This window comes from Delphinapterus leucas, chromosome 1 (assembly GCF_059928025.1).
Source record: "Delphinapterus leucas isolate spDelLeu-1000000601 "Yukka" chromosome 1, BTC_Dleu_Yukka2, whole genome shotgun sequence".
Lineage (NCBI taxonomy): Eukaryota > Metazoa > Chordata > Mammalia > Artiodactyla > Monodontidae > Delphinapterus > Delphinapterus leucas.
This window is the reverse complement of record NC_143129.1, coordinates 122,766,138-122,791,364: the sequence shown is the minus strand read 5'-3', so window position 1 is coordinate 122,791,364 and position 25,227 is coordinate 122,766,138. Positions and strand designations below refer to the sequence as shown.

The 25,227-nt window shown below is 36.6% G+C and overlaps 1 protein-coding gene and 1 pseudogene across 1 annotated transcript in view; both read left to right on the top strand.

The window, feature by feature from the left end:
• The window catches only part of MIGA1 (mitoguardin 1), a 91,334-nt gene that overhangs the window by 3,544 nt on the left and 62,563 nt on the right, over positions 1 to 25,227 (top strand). Inside the window, exons 2-3 of the mRNA XM_089920719.1 lie at positions 22,862 to 23,039; positions 24,493 to 24,629. Coding sequence (XP_089776845.1) covers positions 22,862 to 23,039; positions 24,493 to 24,629 — 315 coding nt within the window. The remainder of the gene's footprint in view (positions 1 to 22,861; positions 23,040 to 24,492; positions 24,630 to 25,227) is intronic.
• Positions 4,501 to 11,547, top strand: LOC149750725 (2-iminobutanoate/2-iminopropanoate deaminase pseudogene; annotated as a pseudogene).

Below are 25,227 nucleotides of genomic sequence, written 5' to 3'. Positions count from 1 at the left end.
GAGAATTATGTTATTCAGATAGGCTTGTTCTCACTATTACAGTCCTTTAATTTTAACTTTATTTTATTGTGGTGAAATATATGTAACATAAAATTTACCATTTTAGGGCTTCCCTGGTGGCGCAGTGTTTTGAGAGTCCGCCTGCCGATGCAGGGGACACGGGTTTGTGCCCCGGTCCGGGAAGATCCCACGTGCCGCGGAGCGGCTGGGCCCATGAGCCATGGCCGCTGAGCCTGCGCGTCCAGAGCCTGTGCTCCGCAACGGGAGAGGCCACAACAGTGAGAGGCCCGCGTACCGCAAAAAAAAAAAAAAATTTACCATTTTAACCATTTTTAAATGTGCAGTTCAGTAGCATTAGGTACATTGACACTATTGTGCAACCAATCTTGAGAACTCTTTTCATCTTGCAAAACTGGAACTCTAGAGCCACTAAACAGCAATTCTTTATTCCTGCTCCCACCTGCTACTGGCAACCACCATCCTCTATTCTGTCTCTATGGATTTGATTTGACTACTCTAGGTACCTCATAAGTGGAGTTACATAGTATTTGCCTTTTTGTGACTGGCTTACTTCACTTAGCAAAATGTTTTCAAGGTTCATCCATGTTGTAGCATGTGTCAGAATTCCCTCTTTTTCCCCAAGTTGGATAACATTTGATTTTATGAATATACCACATTTTGTTTATTCATTCATTCATTGCTGGAACTTGGGTTGCTTCTACCTTTTGGCTTTTGTGAATAATGCTGCTGTGAACATGACTGTACAAGTATCTATTCAGATTCCTGCTTTCAGTTATTTTGGGTATATACCCAGAAGTGAAATTTCTGCATCATATGGTAATTCTATTTTTAATTTTTTGAGGAATTGCCATACTGTTTATAATAGTGGTTGCACCATTTTTTATTTCTACCAGCACTGCACAAGGGTTCCAATTTCTTTACATCCTTGCCAACACTTGTTTTCTGTTTTTTTAATAGTAGCCACTCATGGTAGTGAGTTGGTATCTCATCGTGGTTTTGATTTGCATTTCCCTAATTAGTCATGTTGAGCATCTTTTCACGTGCTTACTATCCATTCGTGTATCTTATATAGAAACATAGAAGCTGCACGGCCTGCAGGATCCTAGTTCCCTGACCAGGGATTGAACTCAGGCCCCAGCAGTGAAAGCACTGAGTCCTAAGCACTGGACTGCCAGGGAATTCCCAATCCTTATATATATATGTGTGTGTATTTTTTTTTTTTATTGCCGTACGTGGGCCTCTCACTACTGTGGCCTCTCCCGCTGTGGAGCACAGGCTCCAGATGCGCAGGCTCAGCGGCCATGGCTCACGGGCCCAGCTGCTCCGCGGCATGTGGGATCTTCCCGGACCGGGGCACGAACCCGTGTCCCCTGCATCGGCAGGCAGACTCTCAACCACTGCGCCACGCAGGAAGCCCATTTTTTAATATTTTTTTAAAATAAAATTTATTTATTTATTTTTTGGCTGCATTGGGTCTTTGTTGCTGCACACAGGCTTTCTCTGGTTGCTGCGAGCAGGGTCTACTCTTTGTTGTGGTGCGTGGGCTTCTCATTGCAGTGGCTTCTCTTGTTGCGGAGCACGGGCTCTAGGTGCACGGGATTTAGTAGTTGTGGCTCACAGGCTCCGGAGTGCAGGCTCAGTAGTTGTGGCACATGGGCTTAGTTGCTCCGTGGCATGTGGGATCTTCCCGGATCAGGGCTCGAACTCGTGTCCCCTGCATTGGTAGGTGGATTCTTAACCACTGTGCCACCAGGGAAGTCCCTCCTGTTATTTTTAATATATGCTTCTAATGCAGTTTACACTCCATTGTAGTAAATAAAAAGATACGTATGGAAAGTAGCATTTATTTCACTAAACTTAAACACTGAATTTCATCAAATCTAAGATGATCATTTTTCATATTTCAACATTTCTAAAACTTCCTTGCATCTTAAAAGGAATAGTACCTTAGATTATTAAAATATAGTATAATTTTATTTTATATTTCTCTCTTTTTCTTTTTTTCACCATGCCACACAGCATGTGGGATCTTAGTTTCCCAACCACTTCCCCTACCTTAGTTCCCCCATCTTAGATCCCTGCGGATTGGATCCACGCCCCGTTCTGTGGAAGTGTGGAGTCTTAACCACTGGACTGCTGGGGAAGTCCCCTAGTATAATTTTATATAGGCGAGGATGTTACACAGATAAGATGTATGAGAATAATACTAGTTAGTATTCACTATGTTTAAGACATTAGTTAGGTCATTTTTACATATGATGTCTCTAATCCTTAAAATAACCCTGGAATTTCTGTATCATCTCCATTTTACAAATCTGGCAGCTTTTTAACAGCTTAATTAACTTGTCTAAAATTGCATATATGATATGGGATTTGAACTTGCATTTCTTTGATCCCGAAATCCATTTTCTCTCTCTTTCTTTCTTTTCCTTTTTAGGATTACATGATTAAAAGAAAATTTGAAAAATACAGAAAAGAATTAAAGAGAAAATAAAAATTGCCAACAACCCCTCTATAAAAGTTTATTGGCTGTACTTTACTTAGGTCTTTTATTTCTGCATGTATCTCTCTGCTTCCCAATCCCTCACTCCCCACCCCACCACTCTGTCCCCCTCATTTGAGATTATAAAGTTGTATATTTTGAGCATTTTCTCTGTCATTAAAAATGCTTTATAAGTATAGGTGTACTATAGTTAATTGAATATTTCTCTATTTTTGAGTTTTTGGGTTGTTTCAGCAGTTCATTATTTATATTTAAATCTTTGTCCAATTTTTAGATTTTTATTAAGGTAGATTCCTAGAGATGAAAATATTGAGTCTAAGTGTTTGGTATTTATTCTTTTATTTGTTTATGTTATCACACCATTTGGATGACATTTAAAAAGACCAGCAACAGGACATAGCAGCACCCACTGTGTGTAAAACACTGTGTTAGAGATTTTATATTGGTTACATTTACAAACTCTTTAATCCTTACAATGATTCTAAAGTAATATTATTCTTTAAAATTTATTATTTGAATAGCTAATACATTTACATGGTTCAAAAAACAAAACTACACACACACATATACACACGTACATACATGGAGATGTTTTCTCTCAATTCCTATCCACTTCTATAGGTAACCGTTTAGATTACTTGAATATCTTTCAAGGTTTCTTTATTCAGATATCAGCAAAAGCAATTATATTTTCCTTCCTTCCTTCCTTCCTTCCTTCCTCCCTTCCTCCCTTCCTCCCTTCCTCCCTTCTCCCTTCCTCCCTTCCTTCCTTCCTCCCTCCCTCCCTCCCTCCCTCCCTTCTTTCCTTCTTTTCTTCGGCTGTGTTGGGTCTTAGTTGTGGCGTGTGGGCTTCTCTCTAGTTGTGGCGTGTGGGCTCCAGAGCATGCGGGCTCAGCAGTTGTGGCACGCAGGCTTAGTTGCCCCATGGCATGTGGGATCTTAGGTCCCCAACCAGGGATCAAACCCGGGTGCCCTGCATTGGAAGGTGGATTCTTAACCACTGGACCACCAGGGAAGTCCTATATTGTGTTTTTTAAAAAATATTTATTTATTTATGGCTGTGTTGGGTCTTCATTGCTGTGCGCGGACATTCTCCAGTTGCAGCAAGCAGGGGCTACTCTTCGTTGTGCATGGGCTTCTCTTGTTGCAGAGCACAGGCCCTAGGAGCGTGGGCTCAGTAGTTGTGGCTCATGGGCTCTAGAGTGCAGGCTCTGTAGTTGTGGCGCATGGGCTTAGTTGCTCCACAACATGTGGGATCTTCCCAGACCAGGGCTCGAACCCGTGTCCCCTGCATTGGCAGGCGGATTCTTAACCACTGCGCCACCAGGGAAGTCCCAATTATATATTCTTATTTTCTCTTTCTTATAGAAGGTATCATACTACTTATGTTCTTGCTTTTTTAATACTTAAAACATTTCCTGGAGATTTTTCCATATTAATGTATGTAGTTTTTTGTTTTTGTTTTTATTCCTACAGCTACACGATGTTTCTGTATATGGACATTTGGCTTGTTTCTGATCTTGTTCATTACAAACAATGCTATAATGAATAAGCTTGATATACTTCAATTCACATAGGTACAGGTATAGGATAAACTTTTAGACTTTGGATTTCTGGGTCAAAGAGTAAATGTATTTAAATTTTGATGGATGTTGTTAAATTTCCTTCCATAAGGATAGTATTGTTTTGCACTCCCCAAAGCTTTGGGATTTTTGCCAATTATTTTTGTGTGTTTTGTCCACACTGATTCTACTATACAACCTGCTTTTCAATCCTAAGAATAATTTTCTGAGGCCAGGACTATTGTCCACATTGTTCCATGGAATATTTTTTTTTAAAATAATATAAGGAATCAGTGCAAGTAAACTTAAGGATACATCCTCTACTCTCAGTCATAGTACTGAGTATCCAAAACTCATTCCATGTTATGAAATGCACTAAGGTGGGTCAGCAACCTACAGGCTATGGGCCAAATCCTGGCCGCTGCCTGTTTTTACAAGTAAAGTTTTATTGGAACACAGCCATGCTCATTTGTTAATGTATTATCTGTAACTGATTTTGTGCTACAACAGCAGTGTTCAGTGGTTGCAATAGAGACCGTATGTTCCACAAGCCTAAAATAATTTACCTGGCCTTTACCAAAAAAGTTTGTTGGCCCTGTACTAAGAGAGTAAGCTATAGTTTGAATAGCATCAAAGGACCAAGAAAAGACCAAGGAAAAGCTCAGAGTTCTTGTTCAGACAGTTCTGTAGCTTTAAATAGTTTTGTTGATTCTCCAAATTCAGAGTGTTATATGGAAAAGACTAAGAATTAACTAAGCACTTAAAAAATAAAAATCTCTCTAAATGTAGTGTGGTATCTTGAGTTGGCCTTAGAATAGAAAAAGAACATTAGTGGGAAAACTGGTAAAATCAGAATATATAGTTTAGTTAATACTGTACTAATGTTAATTTCTCAGTTTTGACAAGAGTACTATGGTTATGTAGGATGTTACTATCAGAGAAAAACTGAGTGATATGGGAACTTTCTCTATTATCTTTGCAACTTTTCTGTAAATTTAAAATTATTTCAGAGACCCGTGAGATGCGAGTAGGAGCAGTGTACAGGGTAGTTGTCTCTGAGGGGTGGCAAGGGAGAAGGATTAACCATGTCGTCTTTGATCAGAAAGGTGATCAAGCACTGCGAAAGCCCCAGCGGCCATTGGTCCCTACAGTCAGGCCGTGTTAGTCGACAGGACCATTTACATTTCAGGACAGCTAGGCATGGATCCTGCAAGTGGACATCTTGTGCCAGGAGGGGTGGCAGAAGAGGCTAAACCAGCTCTTCCAAACATGGGTGAAATTCTGAAAGCAGCAGGCTATGACTTCACGAATGTGGTAAAAACAACTGTTTTGCTGGCTGACATAAATGACTTCCATACTGTCAGTGACATCTACAAACAATATTTCCAGAGTAGTTTTCCTGCAAGAGCTGCTTACCAGGTTGCTGCTTTGCCCAAAGGAGGCCGTGTTGAGATTGAAGCAGTAGCTGTCCAAGGACCTTGTGACAGCATCACTCTAAGTGGGCCCAGTGTTACTTAGTCTGGAATTTTAATAATGTTTTTAAATTAATGTCTTCATTTTTACAGTCTTTGTTGGAAAGTGTAAGGTTGACTGAAATATCTGAAGTTATTATGGAAATACCATATAATAAGGGGAATTGAACATGAGTTGAAGATTAATGATGAATCTAGTTACTGAAGTTATAAATTACACTTCTATAACACTCATATTACTGGATGTGGGAAAAGAGACACACATTACATAGTTACTCAGAAAAATAAAAGTAAAGGGAAATAACATGTAGGAAAGATGAGTTACTATTTCTGAGAAATAATACAGAGCACACCTAATTCAGTTAAACTATTAATTTAATGATGTGAAATATTTAGTTTTCATGTCAGATACATGATTCTGCTTTTACTTGAGTAAAATTATTTAAGTTTGAATGTTAGAGGCAAAGGAGAAGAAACTGGACCAAATTTTATATAGATAATATTTTTCTAATGGAAATAAAATAGCATGCAGATTTTAAAAACTAAATAAAATAAAATAATATCAAAATAAGGTGTTTAAAAATTTTTTTTAAATTAAAATAATAAGAGCGCATATTTTTGGAATGTGTACTATGTGTCAGATATAACTTTACGTATGTTATCTCCTTTCACAACAACCCTGTGAGGAAGATGGTATTATTCTCATTTGTCCAAAGGTCACAGTTAGCATATGACATGTGTGTTCAAGTTACCAGAGAGATTCATTCAAACTATGTTTATTGAGTATCTACCCTGTTTCAGTTGATATAAAGTGGTGAACAAGATCTAGATATAATCCCTGGCGTTATTGAGCTTAGAACTTCAGTAACGCTCTTAAGAGTCCCCCTGCCAAAAAAAAAAAAGGAGTGTTAAGTACTGTGTTAGAGGAATAGATCAACTTAGTTCTAGTTAGAACTTCATGCTGAATAAAGGGAAATAGGTTATTGGAGCAGGAGACTTGTGTGTGACTAAATAGCTATTCTGTCTCCAGAGAACATTAGATGACGGGGGAAACTTGACAAGAACATTAAACAATGGCATCGGGTTATGGAGTGGGGAGGATTGTGAAATCTGAGCACCAGGAACAGTGTCTTATTCCTTTCTTTCTATTCTCAGTGTTTGGCCCATAAGTTGGTACTCAGTTCATGTTGAATGAATAGCACACATGTCTGGTTCCCATTTTGTCTGGGGGTAAGGAACTGTATCACCTCGAAAAGCCCCTCAGAATTTGAGATTCAGAGATGCAGTATTTTCAGTGTTCCAGGCAATGATAATAGGAAGTAATTGACTTTCCTCTGGGGAAGAAAGAAGTAACAAAATGAGAAGTGATAGGCAGGAGTAATAGAGACTTTCAAACCTTGTGTCATCTAGATTACCTGTGATAAAAATCTTTTCCTGGGAAATTTACCTTATTTTTGTCATGGAAATGTTTCTTTTTTCATGAGGTTAGGACTGTAAGTTGTAATGGGTCTTTTATGTAAAAATAATATTTAACATATATGCAGAACTTGGATCTTAATAAAAGTGAATTGATTTATATTGTATTTGAATTCATATTAACAAAAGCATGTTATATTTCTGACAGTGGTTTTAATTTTGTATTTATGTCTCCTAATAGTTCTCTAACTTCAGTGCCCTAAGATATAGCAGAACTGACAATTTAAGAACATGTGATCACTTAGTTATGGCTGGGCCTGTGTTAATGGATTATTTTCTTTCTTTCCTTTATTTTTTCTTGTTTTTGGCTGCACCACATGGCTTATGGGATCTCAGTTCCCTGAGGAGGGATTGAAACCAGGCCACAGCAGTGAAAGTGCCGCATCCTAACCACTAGTCCACCAGGGAACTCCCAATAGATTATTTTCTTTAGTTGAGGTCTTAATTTTGTTATCTTACGTTTGCTTATTCAGTAAATACTAATTTTTATATTTGATCTAAGAAACATTTTTTGGGGGTAATGAAGTTAAGGCAGTTCATAAAATATAATGAAAAGTAAGGTGTTCTTAATAATAGTGCTATTTTTTAGAATTTATTTTATTATTGGTTGTTTAGCATCCAAATTCCAGGAACTGTTTCGTTTTGTTTTTTTTCCCTGAATCTCATTTGGTTGCAGTGAACACTGGAGCTATGGTTCCAGAGGGAAAAACATAGAAATGGAAAGAAACAAATATTTGGCAATTCCTGTATGGATACATTACTGAAGAGAATAATTCTTACAGTTTGCAAAAGGAAAAAAATCTGAGGCAACATTGGAATGTTCCAATTTTCCATGATAGTTTTGGAAGAAATTAAATGGATTTGAAAGAAAAGTAGAGTAAGAATAGTTTTAAATTTTTATTAGATTACAGTCGCTGAGGCCAAATAATAATGGCAAGTGGAAGTAAATAATTTCTGGTATACCAAAAAATGAGCAATTATTTTGGATTTATGTGTAGAACCAAGATGTTATTTTTTTATTTATTTAGTTTAAAAATTTTATTTATTATTTATTTTTGGCTGCATTGGGTCTTTGTTGCTGTGCGTGGGCTTTCTCTAGTTGTGGTGAGCGAGGGCTACTCCTTGTTGCGGTGCACGAGCTTCTCATTGCAGTGGCTCCTCTTGTTGTGGAGCACAGGCTCTAGGTGCATGGGCTTCAGTAGTTGTGGCACGCGGGCTTCAGTAGTTGTGGCTTGTGGGTTTTAGAGCGCAGGCTCAGTAGTTGTGGTGAACGGGCTTAGTTGCTCCATGGCATGTGGGATCTTCCCGGACCAGGGCTTGAACCTGTGTCCCTTGCATTGGCAGGTGGGTTCTTAACCACTGCACCACCAGGGAAGTCCCGAAGATGTTATTTTTCAAAAACAGCTTTATTGAGGTAAAATTGACACACATTAAAGTATACGTGTTTAAAGAATACAATTTAAGTTTTAACATATATGTGTATATGCCTGTGAAATCCTTGCCACAGTCAGGGTAATAAACATACCTATGATCTCTAAAAGTCTATCATTCCCTTTTGTAATCTCTGCCTTTGCATCTTCCTGTCCAACTCCCCTCCCCCACTTTTCCCCAGGCAAGCACTGATCTGCTTTTTGTCACTATAGATTAGTTTGCATTTTCTAGAATTTTGTATAAATGGAATCATACAGTATGTACTTCCTTTTGTCTGGCTTTTTTTGACTCAACCTAATTTTTTTTTTTTTTTTTTTTTTGTGGTACGCGGGCCTCTCACTGCTGTGGCCTCTCCCGTTGCGCGGCACAGGCTCTGGACGCGCAGGCTCAGCGACCATGGCTCACGGGCCCAGCCGCTCCGCGGCATGTGGGATCTTCCCGGACTGGGGCACAAACCCGTGTCCCCTGCATCGGCAGGCAGACTCTCAACCACTGCACCACCAGGGAAGCCCAACCTAATTATTTTGAAATATATGCATGTTGCATGTATCAGTAGTCAGTTCTTTTTTTATTACTGAACAATATTCCATTGTATGGATATACCACAGTTTGTTCAGCTATTCACCTGCGATGGACTTTTGGGTGTCCTGTTTTTTCTTTTTTTAAAAAAAACTTATACATAAAGCTGCTAAGAACATTTCTGTACTAGTCTTTGTATGAACATATGGTTTCACTTCCTTGGGTGAATACTTAGGAGAGGAATGACTGACTCATAAGTAGGTATATGTTTAATTTTTTAAGAAAATGCCAGACTTCTTCCAAAGTGGTTATACCATTGGTATGGACAGTCTTTTTAATTTTTGCCATTCTAAAATAGGTGTGTAGTGGAATCTCATTGTGGTTTTAATTTGCATTTCCCTAATGACCAGTAGTGTTGAATGTGCTTTCATGTGCTTATTTGCTATCTGTTTATTTTCTTTGTTGATGTGTCTGTTCAAAGCTTTTGCCCATTTTTAAAAATTTATTTCTTTATTTTTAACATCTTTATTGGAGTATAATTGCTTTACAATGGTGTGTTCGTTTCTGCTTTATAACAAATTGAATCAGCTATACATATACATATGTCTCCATACTTTGCTCATTTTTAAATTGGGATTTTTGTTTTCTTATTATGTTTGGAGAATTCTTTATATACCCTAGATACAATTCCTTTGTTAGATAGATGATTGGCAGCAATTTTCTCCTAATTCGTGGATTGTCTTTTCATTCTCTTAACAGTGCCTTTTATTTATTTTTTTGTTTTGTTTTGTTTTTTTGTTTGTTTTTTTTTTTAACATCCTTATTGGAGTATAATTGCTTTACTATGGTGTGTTAGTTTCTGCTTTATAACAGAGTGAGTCAGTTATACATATACATATGTTCCCATATCTCTTCCCTCTTGCGTCTCCCTCCCTCCCACCCTTCCTATCCCACGTCTCTAGGTGGTCACAAAGGACCGAGCTGATCTCCCTGTGCCATGCGGCCGCTTCCCACTAGCTATCTATTTTATGTTTGTTAGTGTATATATGTCCATGCCAGTCTCACTTTGTCACAGCTTACCCTTCCCCCTCCCCATATCTTCAAGTCCATTCTCTAGTAGTTCTGTGCCTTTATTCCCGTCTTACCCCTAGGTTCTTCATGACCTTTTTTTTTTTTCCTTAGATTCCATATATATGTGTTAGCATACGGTATTTGTTTTTCTCTTTCTGACTTACTTCACTCTGTATGACATCCACCTAGACTCTAGGTCCATCCACCTCACTACAAATAACTCAGTTTCATTTCTTTTTATGGCTGAATAATATTCCATTGTATATATGTGCCACATCTTCTTTATCCATTCATCCAATGATGGACGTGTAGGTTGCTTCCATCTCCTGGCTATAGTAAATAGAGCTGCAATGAACATTTTGGTACATGACTCTTTTTGAATTATGGTTTTCTCAGGGTATATGCCCAGTAATGGGATTGCTGGGTCGTATGGTAGTTCTATTTGTAGTTTTTTAAGGAACCTCCATACTGTCTTCCATAGTGGCTGTATCAATTTACATTCCCACCAACAGTGCAAGAGGGTTCCCTTTTCTCCACACCCTCTCCAGCATTTATTGTTTCTAGATTTTTTGATGATGGCCATTCGGACCGGTGTGAGATGATATCTCATTGTAGTTTTGATTTGCATTTCTCTAATGATTACTGATGTTGAGCATTCTTTCATGTGTTTGTTGGCAATCTGTATATCTTCTTTGGAGAAATGTCTATTTAGGTCTTCTGCCCATTTTTGGATTGGGTTGTTTGTTTTTTTGTTATTGAGCTGCATGAGCTGCTTGTAAATTTTGGAGATTAATGTTTTGTCGGTTGCTTCATTTGCAAATATTCTCTCCCATTCTGAAAGTTGTCTTATCGTGTTATTTATGGTTTTCTTTGCTGTGCAAAAGCTTTTAAGTTTCATTAGGTCCCATTTATTTTTGTTTTTATTTCCATTTCTCTAGGAGGTGGGTCAAAAAGGATCTTGCTGTGATTTATGTCAGAGTGTTCTGCCTGTGTTTTCCTCTAAGAGTTTGATAGTTTCTGGCCTTACATTTAGGTCTTTAATCCATTTTGAGCTTATTTTTGTGTATGGTGTTAGGGAGTGGTCTAATCTCATACTTTTACATGTACCTGTCCAGTTTTCCCAGCACCACTTATTGAAGAGGCTGTCTTTTCTCCACTGTATATTCTTGCCTCCTTTATCAAAAATAAGGTGACCATATGTGCATGGGTTTATCTCTGGGCTTTCTATCCTGTTCCATTGATCTATATTTCTGTTTTTGTGCCAGTACCATACTGCCTTGATTACTGTAGCTTTGTAGTATAGTCTGAAGTCAGGGAGCCTGATTCCTCCAGCTTCATTTTTCATTCTCAAGATTGCTTTGGCTATTTGGGGTATTTTGTGTTTCCATACAGTTTGTGAAATTTTTTGTTCTAGTTCTGTGAAAAATGCCAGTGGTAGTTTGATAGGGATTGCATTGAATCTGTAGATTGCTTTGGGTAATAGAGTCATTTTCACAATGTTGATTCTTCCAATGCAAGAACATGGTATATCTCTCCATCTGTTTCTACCATCTTTAATTTCTTTCAGCAATGTCTTTTAGTTTTCTGCACACAGGTCTTTTTTCTCCCTAGGTAGGTTTATTCCTAGGTATTTTGTTCTTTTTCTTGCAATGGTAAATGGGAGTGTTTTCTTAATTTCATTTTCATATTTTTAATCATTAGTGTATGGAATGCTAGAGATTTCTGTGCATTAATTTTGTATCCTGCTACTTTACCAAATTCATTGATTAGCTCTAGTAGTTTTCTGGTAGCATCTTTGGGATTCCCTATGTATAGTATCATGTCATCTGCAAACAGTGACAGCTTTACTTCTTTTCTGATTTAGATTCCTTTTATTTCTTTTTCTTCTCTGATTGCTGTGGCTAAAACTTCCAAAACTATGTTGAATAAGAGTGGTGAGCGTGGGCAACCTTGGCTTGTTCCTGATCTTAGTGGAAATGGTTTCAGTTTTTCACCATTGAGGACGATGTTGGCTGTGGGGTTGTCATATATGACCTTTATTATGTTGAGGAAAGTTCCCCCTTGCCTACTTTCTGCAGGGTTTTTATCATAAATGGGTATTGAATTTTGTTGAAAGCTTTCTCTGCATCTATTGAGATGATCATATGGTTTTTCTCCTTCAATTTGTTGATGTGGTATATCACGTTGATTGATTTGTGTATATTGAAGAATCCTTGCATTCCTGGAATAAGCCCCACTTGATCATGGTGTATGATCCTTTTAATGTGCTGTTGGATTCTGTTTGCTAGTATTTTGTTGAGGATTTTTGCATCTGTGTTCATCAGTGATAATGCCCTGTAGTTTTCTTTCTTTGTGGCATCTTTGTCGGGTTTTGGTATCAGGGCGATGGTGGCCTCATAGAATGAGTTTGGGAGTGTTCCTCCCTCTGCTATATTTTGGAAGAGTTTGAGAAGGATAGGTGTTAGCTCTTCTCTAAATGTTTGATAGAATTCACCTGTGAAGCCAAGCCTCGGTTAATTTTAGAAAATTGAAATTGTATCAAGTATCTTTTCTGACCACAACGCTATGAGACTAGATATCAGTTACAGGAAAAGGTCTGTAAAAAATACAAACACATGGAGGCTAAACAATACACTACCTAATAACGAAGTTATCACTGAAGAAATCAAAGAGGGAATCAAAAAATACCTAGAAACAAATGACAATGGAGACACGACGACCCAAAACCTATGGGATGCAGGAAAAGCAGTTCTATGAGGGAAGTTTATAGCAATACAATCCTACCTTAAGAAACAGGAAACATCTCAAATAAACAACCTAACCTTGCACCTAAAGCAATTAGAGAAAGAAGAATAAAAACACCCCAAAAATTAGCAGAAGGAAAGAAATCATAAAGATCAGATCAGAAGTAAATGAAAAAGAAATGAAGGAAATGATAGCAAAGATCAATAAAACTAAAAGCTGGTTCTTTGAGGAGATAAACAAAATTGATAAACCATTAGCCAGACTCATCAAGAAAAAAAGGGAGAAGACTCAAATCAATAGAATTAGAAATGAAAAAGGAGAAGTAACCACTGACACTGCAGAAATACAAAAGATCATGAGAGATTACTACAAGGAACTCTATGCCAATAAAATGGACAACCTGGAAGAAATGGACAAATTCTTAGAAATGCACAACGTCCCAAGACTGAACCAGGAAGAAATAGAAAATATGAACAGACCAATCACAAGCACTGAAATTGAGACTGTGATTAAAAATCTTCCAACAAATAACAGTGCCTTTTAAAGAGCAGAAGTTTTAAATTCTGAAGTCCAATTTGTCAACTTTTTTAAAAAACTGAGTCAGGTTTTTGGTGTCATCTCAAAGAAATATTTGTCTAATCAGAGATCACAAAGATTTTCTCCTATGCTTTTTCTGGAACCTTTATAGTTTTAGGTTTTGTGTTTAAGTCTGTGATTCATTAGTTATTTGTTGTGTATGGTGTGAAACAGATTGAAATTCCATTTTATTGCATATGGATACTCAGTTTTTTCTAGCACTAGTTTTTATTTTTTTAAATATCTTTATTTGAGTATAATTGCTTTACATTGTTGTGTTAGTTTCTGCTGTATAACAAAGTGAATCAGCTATACGTATACATACATCCCCACATCCCCTCCCTCTTGAGCCTCCCTCCCACCCTGGCACTAGTTGTTGAAAAGACTACTCTTTTTCCACTGGACTGCGTTTTTGTACCTTTGCCAAAAATCAGTCTTCTGTATATTTGTGGGTCTATTTCTGTACTCTCTCTCTTGTTGCATTGATCTGTTTGTCTCTTTGTGTCAACACGACAGTGTTTTGTTTATTGTAGCTTTATAGTAAGCCTCAAAATCAAGTAAGGTTAGTCTTCCAACTTTGTTTTTCTTTTTCGAAATTGTTTGGACTATTCTCGATCCTTTTCATTTCCATATGAATTTTATTTTTTTGGCTGCACTGTGCGTCTTGTAGGATCTTAGTTCCCTGACCAGGGATTGTGCCCGTGCCCTCAGCAGTGAAAGCACAGAGTCCTAACCATTGGATAACCAGGGAATTCCCTCTCTATGAAATTTAAAAATCAAGTATCAGTTTTTACCAAAAAAAAAAAAAATCTTGCTAGGATTGTCACTGGGATTGTATTGAATCTATAGATCAATTTGGGGACAGTTGACATCTTTGAGTATTTCAACCTGTAAATGTGTTATGTCTTTCCATATATTTAGATTTTCTTTCTTGAACCTCAGCAGTGTTTGCTAGTTTTCAGGATACATGCCTTTCACATCTTTTGTCGGATTTATCCTTAAGTATTTCATATTTTATGATGCTACTGTAAATGGTATTTTTAAAATTTCAATTTCCAGTTATTTATTTCTAGTATATGAAAATAGGCTTTTGTATATTGGTATTATATTTTATAGCTTAATTAAACTCAGTTATTAGTTCTGGTAGCTTTTTGTAAGTTTCATAGGGTTTTTCTACACAGATGATCATGTGGTTTTAAATGGTAATGAATAATTGTTTTTATTCTCCTGTTACATTATAGTTTAAAGTTTATGTTAATTCAATTTTTATTTTTACAAATAGTTTTATTATAGAAAATTTTAAGCATATACAAAATTGAATAGTTTAATGAACCCCATATACCTGACACTCAGCCTCAACAGATAGCAATGCATGGGCAATCTTATTTTTCTTTTTTTCTTTTTTTAAATTTTTATTGGAGTATAGTTGATTTACAATGTTGCATTAGTTTCAGGTATACAGCCAAGTGAATCAGTTATACCTATACATATGTCCACTCTTCTTTAGATTCTTTTCTATACAAGTCATTACAGAGTATTGGGTAGAGTTTGCATGGGCTGTCTTGTTTCCTCTGTTTTCGTATCCGTTTCCTCCTCCATCCCTCACTGGATTCTTTTGAGGCAAATCGATACATCATATTATTTCATCTGGAACTGTTTCATTTTATATCTCACCTCTTAAAAGTAGAGCCACCACAATAACATTACATCCTTCCATACAATAGTAATTCCTTAATAGTATTAGTATCCAGTCAGTGTTTAATTTCTCCTGTTGTCCTATGAGTATTTTTTGTTTGTTTTTGTTTTGTGTGATGGAATTGAGGTATCTGTCAACTCTTAGATCTCTTTTAATCTGTAGTTTCCCCCATACCGTTTGTTTGGTTTTTTTTGCTTTGCTTTTATTTTCTCTGTGGAAGAAACCATGTTCTTTATTGTGACAGGATAATCCTGATTATATTCTCTCCACTGTATTTTTCTATGAATTGAGTTAGATTGGAGTATCAATTAGATTCAGTTTGTTGCTAAAGCTAAGTTATAGAAGTACATAATATCTGGTTGAATCTTTTTGTGATGTTGCCAGTCTTTGATAATTATTATTGGATCTGCTAATTCAAGAGGTTGTAAAATGGTGACATCATTCTATATTTCCTTCTTAATTTATTAGCTAAAATATATCAATGAAGAGAAACTTTCTGTCACTACTTGGGTACCTTGGTGCAGTTTGCATAGAAATGGCAGAATAATTGCTTCTTTCCTTTTTATTGACCAGACTGTAAAATAATGAGATGGTTCTTTAGTATTCGTCAGAGCTGATCAAGGAGGGTTTAAAAAAAGATCATTTTGATCTCACAGATTTAATTATATATGATATATTAAACCATTACTTTATTTATCCTTATTTATGCTCAAATGAACTCATTTTGGCCAGTGAGAGCCTATTCAAGTTGGCCTGTTTGTGCTTTAGATACAACTCTGTTGACAGCCTCCTTGCTATCTGGTATGAGAAGATGTTACAGGCTCCTCTCATACTTTTCATGCCCCATATCTGGAATCAGCCACTTCTCCAAGAAACCCTTTAGTGTAAAATGATATTTAAAGACAACAAACTGTGCACCATGGGTCAATTCAGTTCTTTAAAGATTTTTATTTATTTATTATTTTTTGGCTGCACCACACGGCCTGTGGGATCTTAGTTCCCCAACCAGGGATTGAACCCAGGCCCTCGGCAGTGAAATCACAGAGTCTTAACCACTGGACTGCCAGGGAATTCCCAGTTCAGTTTAATTGAATAGTTGTGCAAAGGAAAACAACCCAATCATAAAATTCTTCCAAAATTTCATTGGTTTGAATTAACTGGGATTAGCAGCTGTGTTGATACAGCTTTATTTTCTAAAAACTTTAAGTACTTATAGATTCACAGGAGGTTGCAAAAATAGTACAGAGAGGTTCAATAATTTGTTCCTTTTTATTGTGGTATTCCGTAGTCTGTACATGGATGTACCAGTTTGTTAACATTCATTTATTGAGGGACATTTTGGCTGTTTCCAGTTTTGATTATTATAAATAAAGCTGCTGTGAACATTTGTGTACAGTTTGGTGTGGGCATAAGTTTTTATTTTTCTGGGATATATGCTCAGGAATGTGATTACTGGGTCATATGGTAAGTGGATGTTTAGTTTTTAAAGAAATTGCCAAATTATTTTCCAGAATGGTTGTCCCATTTTAAATTTCCAACAACTATATATGAGAAGTAGTCTTCATATCCTCACCAGCATTTGATATTGTCACTAAAATAATTTTTTTTAGCTGTTCTAATAGGTGTGTCATATGTCACAGTAGATTTAATTAACATTTCTCTGTTGATTATGTTGAACATCGTTGTGTGTGTGTGTGTGTGTGTCTATGTCTATGCCATCCGTGTACCATCTTCTGTGAAATGAAATGTCTCTTCATGTCCTTCGCCTGTTTTCTAATTGGATTGTTTTCTTACTGTGGAATTTCAAGAGTTCTTTATGGATTCTGTAAACAAGTCCTTTGTCAGATAGGTGGTTTACAAATATCAATATTTTCTCCCAGTCTGTAGCATGTTTTTTCATCCTCTTAACAAGGTCTGTCAGAGCTTTATCTCTTTTATTTTAGAAAGAATTTTACTCATCAAAGTTGTAAAGATTGTACAGAGAATTTCCATATACTTTTCACCCAATTTTCCTTGATGTATACATCTGTCATAACTCTAGTATAATTACTAAAACTAAGAAATTAACATTGGCATAATATTCTTAACTAAAAACTGTAGACTTTATTTATTGGGTTGGCCAAAAAGTTCCTTTGGTTTTTAAGTAAAAATAAAAGGCACATTTTTCATTTTCACCACGAACTTTATTGAACAACATACTCACTGTTTTGTTCTACTACCTTCTGCCATTTTTCAGGCAACTTCATGATTCCATCTTCCCAAAACTTTTTTTTGTCTTTTTGAACAAAGAACTGTTCCAGGTGCCTTTTACAGTCTTCCAGGGAAGTGAAATTTTTTCATTAGAGAATTTTGTAAAGACCGAAATAAATGGAAATCTGAAGGTGCAATGTCTGGTGAATACAGTGGATGAATCAGAACTTCCCACCAAGCTGTAACACCTTTTGCCTGGTCATGAAAGAAACATGCAGTCTTGCGTTATCCTGATGGAAGATTTTGTGTTTTCTGTTGACTAATTCTGGATGCTTTTCATTGAGTGCTGCTTTCAGTTGGTCTAACTGGGAGCAGTACTTGTTGGAATTAATCGTTTGGTTTTCCGGAAGGAGCTCATAATAGAGAACCCCCTTCCAATCCCACCATATACACAGCATCACCTTCTTTGGATGAAGACCGGCCTTTGGTGTGGTTGGTGGTGTTTTACTTCTCTTGCCCCATGATCTCTTCCATTCCACGTTATTGTACAGTGTCCACTTTTCATCACCCATCACAATTTGTTTTAAAAACAGAACGTTTTTGTTATGTTTAAGTAGAGATTTGCATGCGGAAATACAGTCAAGAAGGTTTTTTTCTGCTTAACTTATGTGGAACCCAAACATCAAAGTGATTAACATAACCAAGCTGGTGCAAATGATTTTCAGCATTTGATTTGGATATTTTGAGTATGTCGGCTATTTCCTGTGTGGTATAACGTTGATTGGCAGCTGTCACAATTCAGTCTAACAAAATTGTTTCACATGAAGTTAAAGGGATAGGTGCTACTAGAGCAATCTTATGGGGAAACCGAACGAACTTTTTGGCCAACCCAATTTTTGTCCTTTTATGTAATTACTTAAATTTCATTGCTTTTTCCCCATTGCTTTTAGTTGTTAAGTCTCCTTAGTCTTCTTCAACCTGTGACAGGTCCTTCAATCTTTCCTTGCCTTTTATGCTTGACACTTTTGAAGAGTACAAATTAGGCATTTTATAGACTGTCCCTCAATTGAATTTGTCTGATCTTTGCTCAGGATTGCATTGAGATTATTCATTTTTGACACAAAACCACAGTGCATTATATCGGGATACATGATGATGTGTATATGTCTTTTACAGGTGATGTTAACCTTGATCACTTGATTAAAGTTTTTATGCTGTTTTTTCTCTTTGTAAATAAATTTGGAGGTGGGTGCTTTGAGACTATACAAATATATTGTTTCTCCTTAAACTTTTGTCCCCAATTTTATTTATTTATTTAATAAATTTTATTTATTTATTTATTTCTGGCTGCGTTGGGTCTTTGTTGGCTGTGTGCGGGCTTTCTCTAGTTGCGGCAAGCAGGGGCTACTCTTCACTGCGGTGCACAGACTTCTCATTGCGGTGGCTTCTCTTGTTTCAGAGCTCGGGCTCTAGGCCCGTGGGCTTCAGTAGTTGTGGCATGTGCACCTCAGTACTTGTTGCATGCAGGCTCAGTAGTTGTGGCGCACGGGCTTAGTTGCTCCGTGGCATGTCCAGGGATCTTTCTGGACTGGGGATTGAACCCTTGTCCCCTGCATTGGCAGGCAGATTCTTAAATACTGCGCTACCAGGGAAGTCCCTGTCCTCTAATTTTAGCACTTAGTAGTGAATCTTGCCCGTAAGCAGTTATTACCATAGCGTTTATTGGTGATTTTCTATTTCCTTCATTCCTTCTACACTCATTATTTAAAATTATCCTGTAAGGGAGAGTTGTCCCTTCTTCCCTTTTTATTAATTTATTCAATTATTGATTTATATCAATTTGGGTATTTATTTTGTTCTTTGGTTTGTAATCTAATACTATTATTTATTTTGTTGCTCAAATTGTTCCATATTTGGCTTTGGAAGCTCTTTCAGTTTGGCTCCTGTGTCTTTTTTTTTTTTTTGCGGTACGTGGGCCTCTCACTGTTGTGGCCTCTCCCATTGCGGAGCACAGGCTCCAGACATGCAGGCTTGGCGGCCATGGCTCACTGGCCCAGCCGCTCCACGGCATGTGGGATCTTCCCGGACCGGGGCACGAACCCGTGTCCCCTGCATCGGCAGGCGGACTCTCAACCACTGCGCCACCAGAGAAGCCCTCCTGTGTCTTTTGACATGCCTGACATGCCCTCTTCTTTTTTTTTTTTTCCCTCTCCAGGTTCATTTTGTATTTTCTCTGCCTCAGTCCTGGAATTACCCACTTTTCCGGGGAGCTTTGGCTCTCTTTAGTCTCCATATTTAGCTCTCTTTAGTCTCTGGCAATTAGAAACTAAGATCTGGATGCAAGGTGTGTGCGTTGCTACTGGGATGTTGCTATTTCTAGTCCCTCTTAGGAGACAGAACTAGGATGTGTGTGAATGAATACTGATCAGTGTATTTATACACAACTGTATTTCTGAATTTGTCTATCTGTATATATTAAAAAGAAAAAGCAAAACATGAGCTCATATTGATACTTCTTTTTTAATATATTGAGATTATATTATGGCTTTTCTTCCTTAGTTTGTTATTATGTTGAAGTATATTAATTAGTTTTTGAATGTTGAACCAGATTTGAATTCCTAGGATAGGCACCATTTTGTCATATATATTATTCTTTTTATATATTGCTGGATTTGATTTGTTAATATTTTATGAAGGATTTCTGCATCTATCAATGTTGGTCTGTAGGTTTGTTTTTGTTTTTGTAATGTCTTTGGTTTTGATGTTAATAGAATGCTGGGTTTGTAAAAAGATTGGGAAGTGTTCCCTCTGTGGGGTTTGATATTTCTTCCTTGAATATTTGGTAGAATTTGGCTTATAATTTGCTTTGTTAGAAGATTTTAACTACATATTCAGCTTCTTTAGTAGGTATGTAAATATTCATGCTATCTATTTCTTCTTGAGTAAATTTTTTTTTCCAAATTTATTTATTTTTGGCTGTGTTGGGTCTTCGTTGCTGCGCGCAGGCTTTCTCTAGTTGTGGCGAGTGGGGGCTACTCTTCGTTGCGGTGCACGGGCTTCTCGTTACGGTGACTTCCCTTGTTGCAGAGCACAGGCTCTAGGCGCATGGGCTTCAGTAGTTGTGGCACACGGGCTCAGTAGTTGTGGCTCACGGGCTCTAGAGCACAGGCTCAGTAGTTGTGGCATGGGCTTAGTTGCTCCGCAGCATATGGGATCTTACCGGAGCAGGGATTGAACCCTTGTCCCCTGCATTGGCAGGCAGATTCCTACCACTGTGCCACCAGGGAAGCGCCTTCCTGAGTAAATTTGATGGGTTCTCTCTTTTAAGGAATTAGTCCGTTTTATCTAAGTTGTTGAATTTATGGGCATAGAGATGTTCATAGTAATCTTTTTTTTTTTATCCTTTTCATATCTGTGAGGTCTGTAGTGGTGGCCCTTCTTTCATTTCTGATTTTGGTAATATGTATCTTTTCTTCTCCCTTTCTTTTTGATCAGACTGACTAGAGGTTTATCAGTTTTATTTATTAAAAAAAAAACCTAGGGGCTTCCCTGTTGGCACAGTGTTTAAAAATCCGCCTGCCAGTGCAGGGGACACGGGTTCAAGCCCTGGTCTGGGAAGGTCCCACATGCCGCAGAGCAACTAAGCCCTTGCGCCACAACTACTGAGCCTGCGCTCTAGAGCCCGCAAGCCACAACTATTGAGCCCACGTGCCACAACTGCTGAAGCCCGTGTGCCTAGAGCCCATGCTCAACAACAAGAGAAGCCACTGCAATGAGAAGCTCGCGCACCGCAAGGCAGAGTAGCCCCTGCTCGCCGCAACTAGAGAAAGCCCGTGCACAGCAACGAACACCCAACACAGCCAAGAATAAATAAATAAAATAAATTAAACAAAACAAAACCAGGAATTCCCTGGCGGTCCCGTGGTTGGGACTCTGAACTTCCACTGTCCAGGGCCTGGGTTTGATCCCTGGTCAGGGAACTAAGATTCTGCAAGCTGCGCAGCGCAGCCAAAACAATAAAAAATTAAAAATTAAAAAACCCAAACAACTCTTGATTTTATTGAGTTGGTTTTCCATTTCATTGATTTCTGTGTCATCTTCATTACTTCCTAATTTTCTGCTTGCTTTAGATTGGATTTGGTTTTCTTTTTCTAAGGTCAAAGCTCAGATTATGGATTCAACACCTTTCTTTTTTTCTTAATATAAACATTTAATGGTATAAATTTCCCTCTAAAGTTAAAACTGCATCCCACAGTTTAAGGCTTTTGTTCCTTTTGGGGGACAAAAGAGAAGGGTACTGATGCAGTTCATGTCCCTCAACAAAAATTCCTGTTTCCCTTCCGCAGTTCACCATTAGGAAGACTTTCTTAGGACTCTTGCCGTCTTTTCTGTGTGTGCTTGGTGGGATTCATGAAGATAAAAACGTCCAAAAAGTGTGAATTACCCTTATATTTGCACCACACCTGCCCCCCTGGGAAGGGTGATTCACCGTCTTTCACCAGTACCCTCTCAGTCTCCACCAACTTACCAACCATGCTAGCTGAACTCTTCTTACTGATATCCTGATATGCCTTCTTCCTGCATGTCAGTGTTCATGTCTTATCTCTCCGGGTGAAAACCTGTGTCTTCTTAGTTTTGGGGCCAGTTGATTACCCTCCAACTTCTGCATTCTGATGGGTTCAAAAAAATTGAGAATTTGTCATTTGACTTTTTTGTTTTTGGAAGGTTGGAAGTGACACTCTTTCTAGCTTTCTACATCCCCAAGCCTATAGCTTTATTTCAAAGTTCTTTTGCATTTTAGGTGGTTAATAGTGTTTGTCCCTCAAGACAAAGTTAATTACCTCTTGCTCTTATGTTAGTACTTAGTACATACTTACATTACTGTATTTATCACACTATACTGTAATTATTTGTAATACATTATTTGTATATTTGTCTTTACTATTAGTACACTCTTTAGGGAAGCAACATCTGTATCCTCTTTATACCTGGTGCTTCTTGATAAATGAAAGACATATGCTTATTGAATAGAATTATACTAAGATTTTCATTTTCATTTTCATAGCACAGTCCTGGTATATTGTAAGATGCTGAGTAAATATATGTTGATTAATTAATGAATAAAAGGGCTTATTTAAATGATATTTATAAATTGAGTTAATTTATGTTTGCCCACATTTCCAGATAGTTTTAAAAAATTGGTTCATTTTAAAAGTCTGATTTAATCATTCCTGCAATTAAAAATCTTGCTGTAAAAAAAAAAAAAAAAAAAAAAAAAAATCTTGCTGTGATTCAGATAGAAGATTGAGTTGCATGAATTAATCATTAGTTGTTCAACAGATATTAATGGGATTGAATTATTTTGTGCTCCTGGTAACTTTTTGGGCATTATTATTTATCTGAGAACTGCAGAGCAGTGGATAATAAATTACTACATTTTTTGGATTTGTCTTTAAAATTCAAATTGTCATTGAAAGAGTAAAATAATATTATCTTGGTAGTATTTAGAACTAGATTAGCTTAAGAATAATTTTAGTACTTATGTCGATTTTAAACAAACAAATAAGACTTTTTTTCAATCTAATTGCATCTTTTCCAGATCAGATTTTCGCCAGTAGCTAAAAAGTTATTTGTGGTAACTGCAGTGAGTGTTGTATCTGTAATTTTTCTGGCCCGTCACTTTAAAAGAAGACGTGGAAAGAAGAAAGGAAAAATATTACCATGGGAACCAGAGCATCTCATACTTGAATACACTAAAAGAGCAGCATCAGACAAAGGTATGTAGAAATAGCTGAATTAAGTCTGCAAAGGAAATTTTATGTGTAAATCATTACTGGAGTGCAGTGATTTCAGTGTTTTAATTTCCAGAATTTCCCTGCTTAATATTTAACTCACAAGTAATACAGATTAATTTTAGAAAGGTTAGAAAATACAGACAAGCAAACAGAAAAAATTAAAATCACTTGAAATTCTGCTACCCAGAAATAAATACTGCTAATACTTTGGTATATATCTATCCATTTATATTTGCACTTAAATGTCATATTGAGACATAAAATTTTATATTATATACAAGTAAATAATTTATGCATTTTAAGTAAAATTCATACCTTTTGTAACCTGCCTTTAAAATATTTAACATTATATAAGAATGTCTTTAAATGTCAATAAATATATCTCTGTGCTATCATTTTTAATATGTATTTAGTGTACAAATGTACTCTAATTATTTAACCAGTTCCCTGTTGTTCTCTTTAGGTTGTTTTTCTTGCTTTGCATATACTTGTCTGGTTTATTTCCTAAGCTTATAAAGTTCTGGAAGTAGAATTGCTGGCCTTTAAAGCATCTGTAGTTTTTGTTAGAGATCTGATACATATTATCAAATTGTATCAATAGAAATAGTTTCTTCAGCGTGCTGGATTTATTTTTGAATTTTAAATTATTTTAAATTTATTATTTGATTTATCATACGATTTTGTGATTTGTTGGCCCAACAAATAATTAATGAATGACTATTTTGTGCCAAGTGTAGTGAACATTACAATAATGATGCCTCTCACTTACTGATGTTTTATTAGACCTCGGGTGCAGTGCTACATTCTATATATTCACTGTGTTAATTTAACCTGTATAACAATCCTATGAATTAGGACTATAATCCTATTTGTTGTTCCCATTTTATACCTAAAGAAAATTGAGATATGGAAAAGTTGAGTGACTTGCTCAAGTTCATATAACTAATAAGTGCAAGGATTTGAATTGAGGAGTGTCTTAACTGCTGCATTAAGGTAAACTAAGGCACAGTGTCTGCCCTAGATTAATGGGTAGATGGTTAGGGGAGGCAGACGTATAAAAAGACTGATTACAATATAATGTGATACGGATAAAGCTTAGAGGTAATTCAGGAAAGAAGTGCTTATATTTTGTTTAATTTATAATTTGAAAGTTCATAGTTGCCAGTATTTTTATGCTGATTACAGTAGACCATTCAAATACCACCTTGAGTAATTGATGAATGTTTTAATCTTCATTTCAGAAGATTTTAGCAGTATTAAAAATATTATATAGAGATGTAGATTTTAATAATGGTATACATTTAATAATTTACACAATTGAGGGAAATGTGTTTTAAAATGAGCCCTCTGAATGAATATATAAACTTTGAAATTTTACCTGAAATTTATCATTGGAGTTATTGATACTTTTAATATTAATATGTTTGTTTGGTAGGTTCAAGTTGTTCCAGTAGCAGACAGAATTTGACACTGTCTTTAAGTTCTGCCAAAGACAAAGGATCTCAGTCTTATAATTATGCTAATGGAGGACTCTTCAGTAAATACTCAGGTTCTGCACAGAGTTTGGCCTCTGTAAGTAAAGAAAAAATTTTTATTAGTTTTTTCTTTTAACTATTTATATATCTATTGTTATCTATTGGTTTAAATGTCATACAGTTATAGATAGCTCTTAGTATGGAAAGAAACTTAAGAAATCTGGTTGATCCTGTTTTCTTCAGGCAAGTAAAATTATCCTTTTGCTAAATATTCAGCCAGCTTGGTTCCAGGTTTTTTTGAGTTAAGTGATGTGGTCCCATGGAGTCCTCTGAGGATGATGTTGGTATGGAAGTGTTGCTTCAAAGCTAGATGCTCTGCAGAAAGCTAGAAGATGCAGCAAACATGGTACTAGGTCACAAAAATCACTTGATGAACCTGTCAAGTGTGGAGTTCTTCACCTCTTTCTTGACAGCATTAATATAGTATTGATTGACAGGTGAAAAATGAAGTTAATATTTGTTTAAATCTAATGTAGTTTTAAAAATTAGGTAGGATACGCACTTCCTACTAAGTAAAGAAGAGGCAAAAAGCAAACAGTGAAAATGTGCTCCTGATCCTCTCAGTTCCCCTCCTTAGAGACGGACACTGACAATTTCTTATGTGTATACTTCCAGGGAGAATATGCCTCCTACCA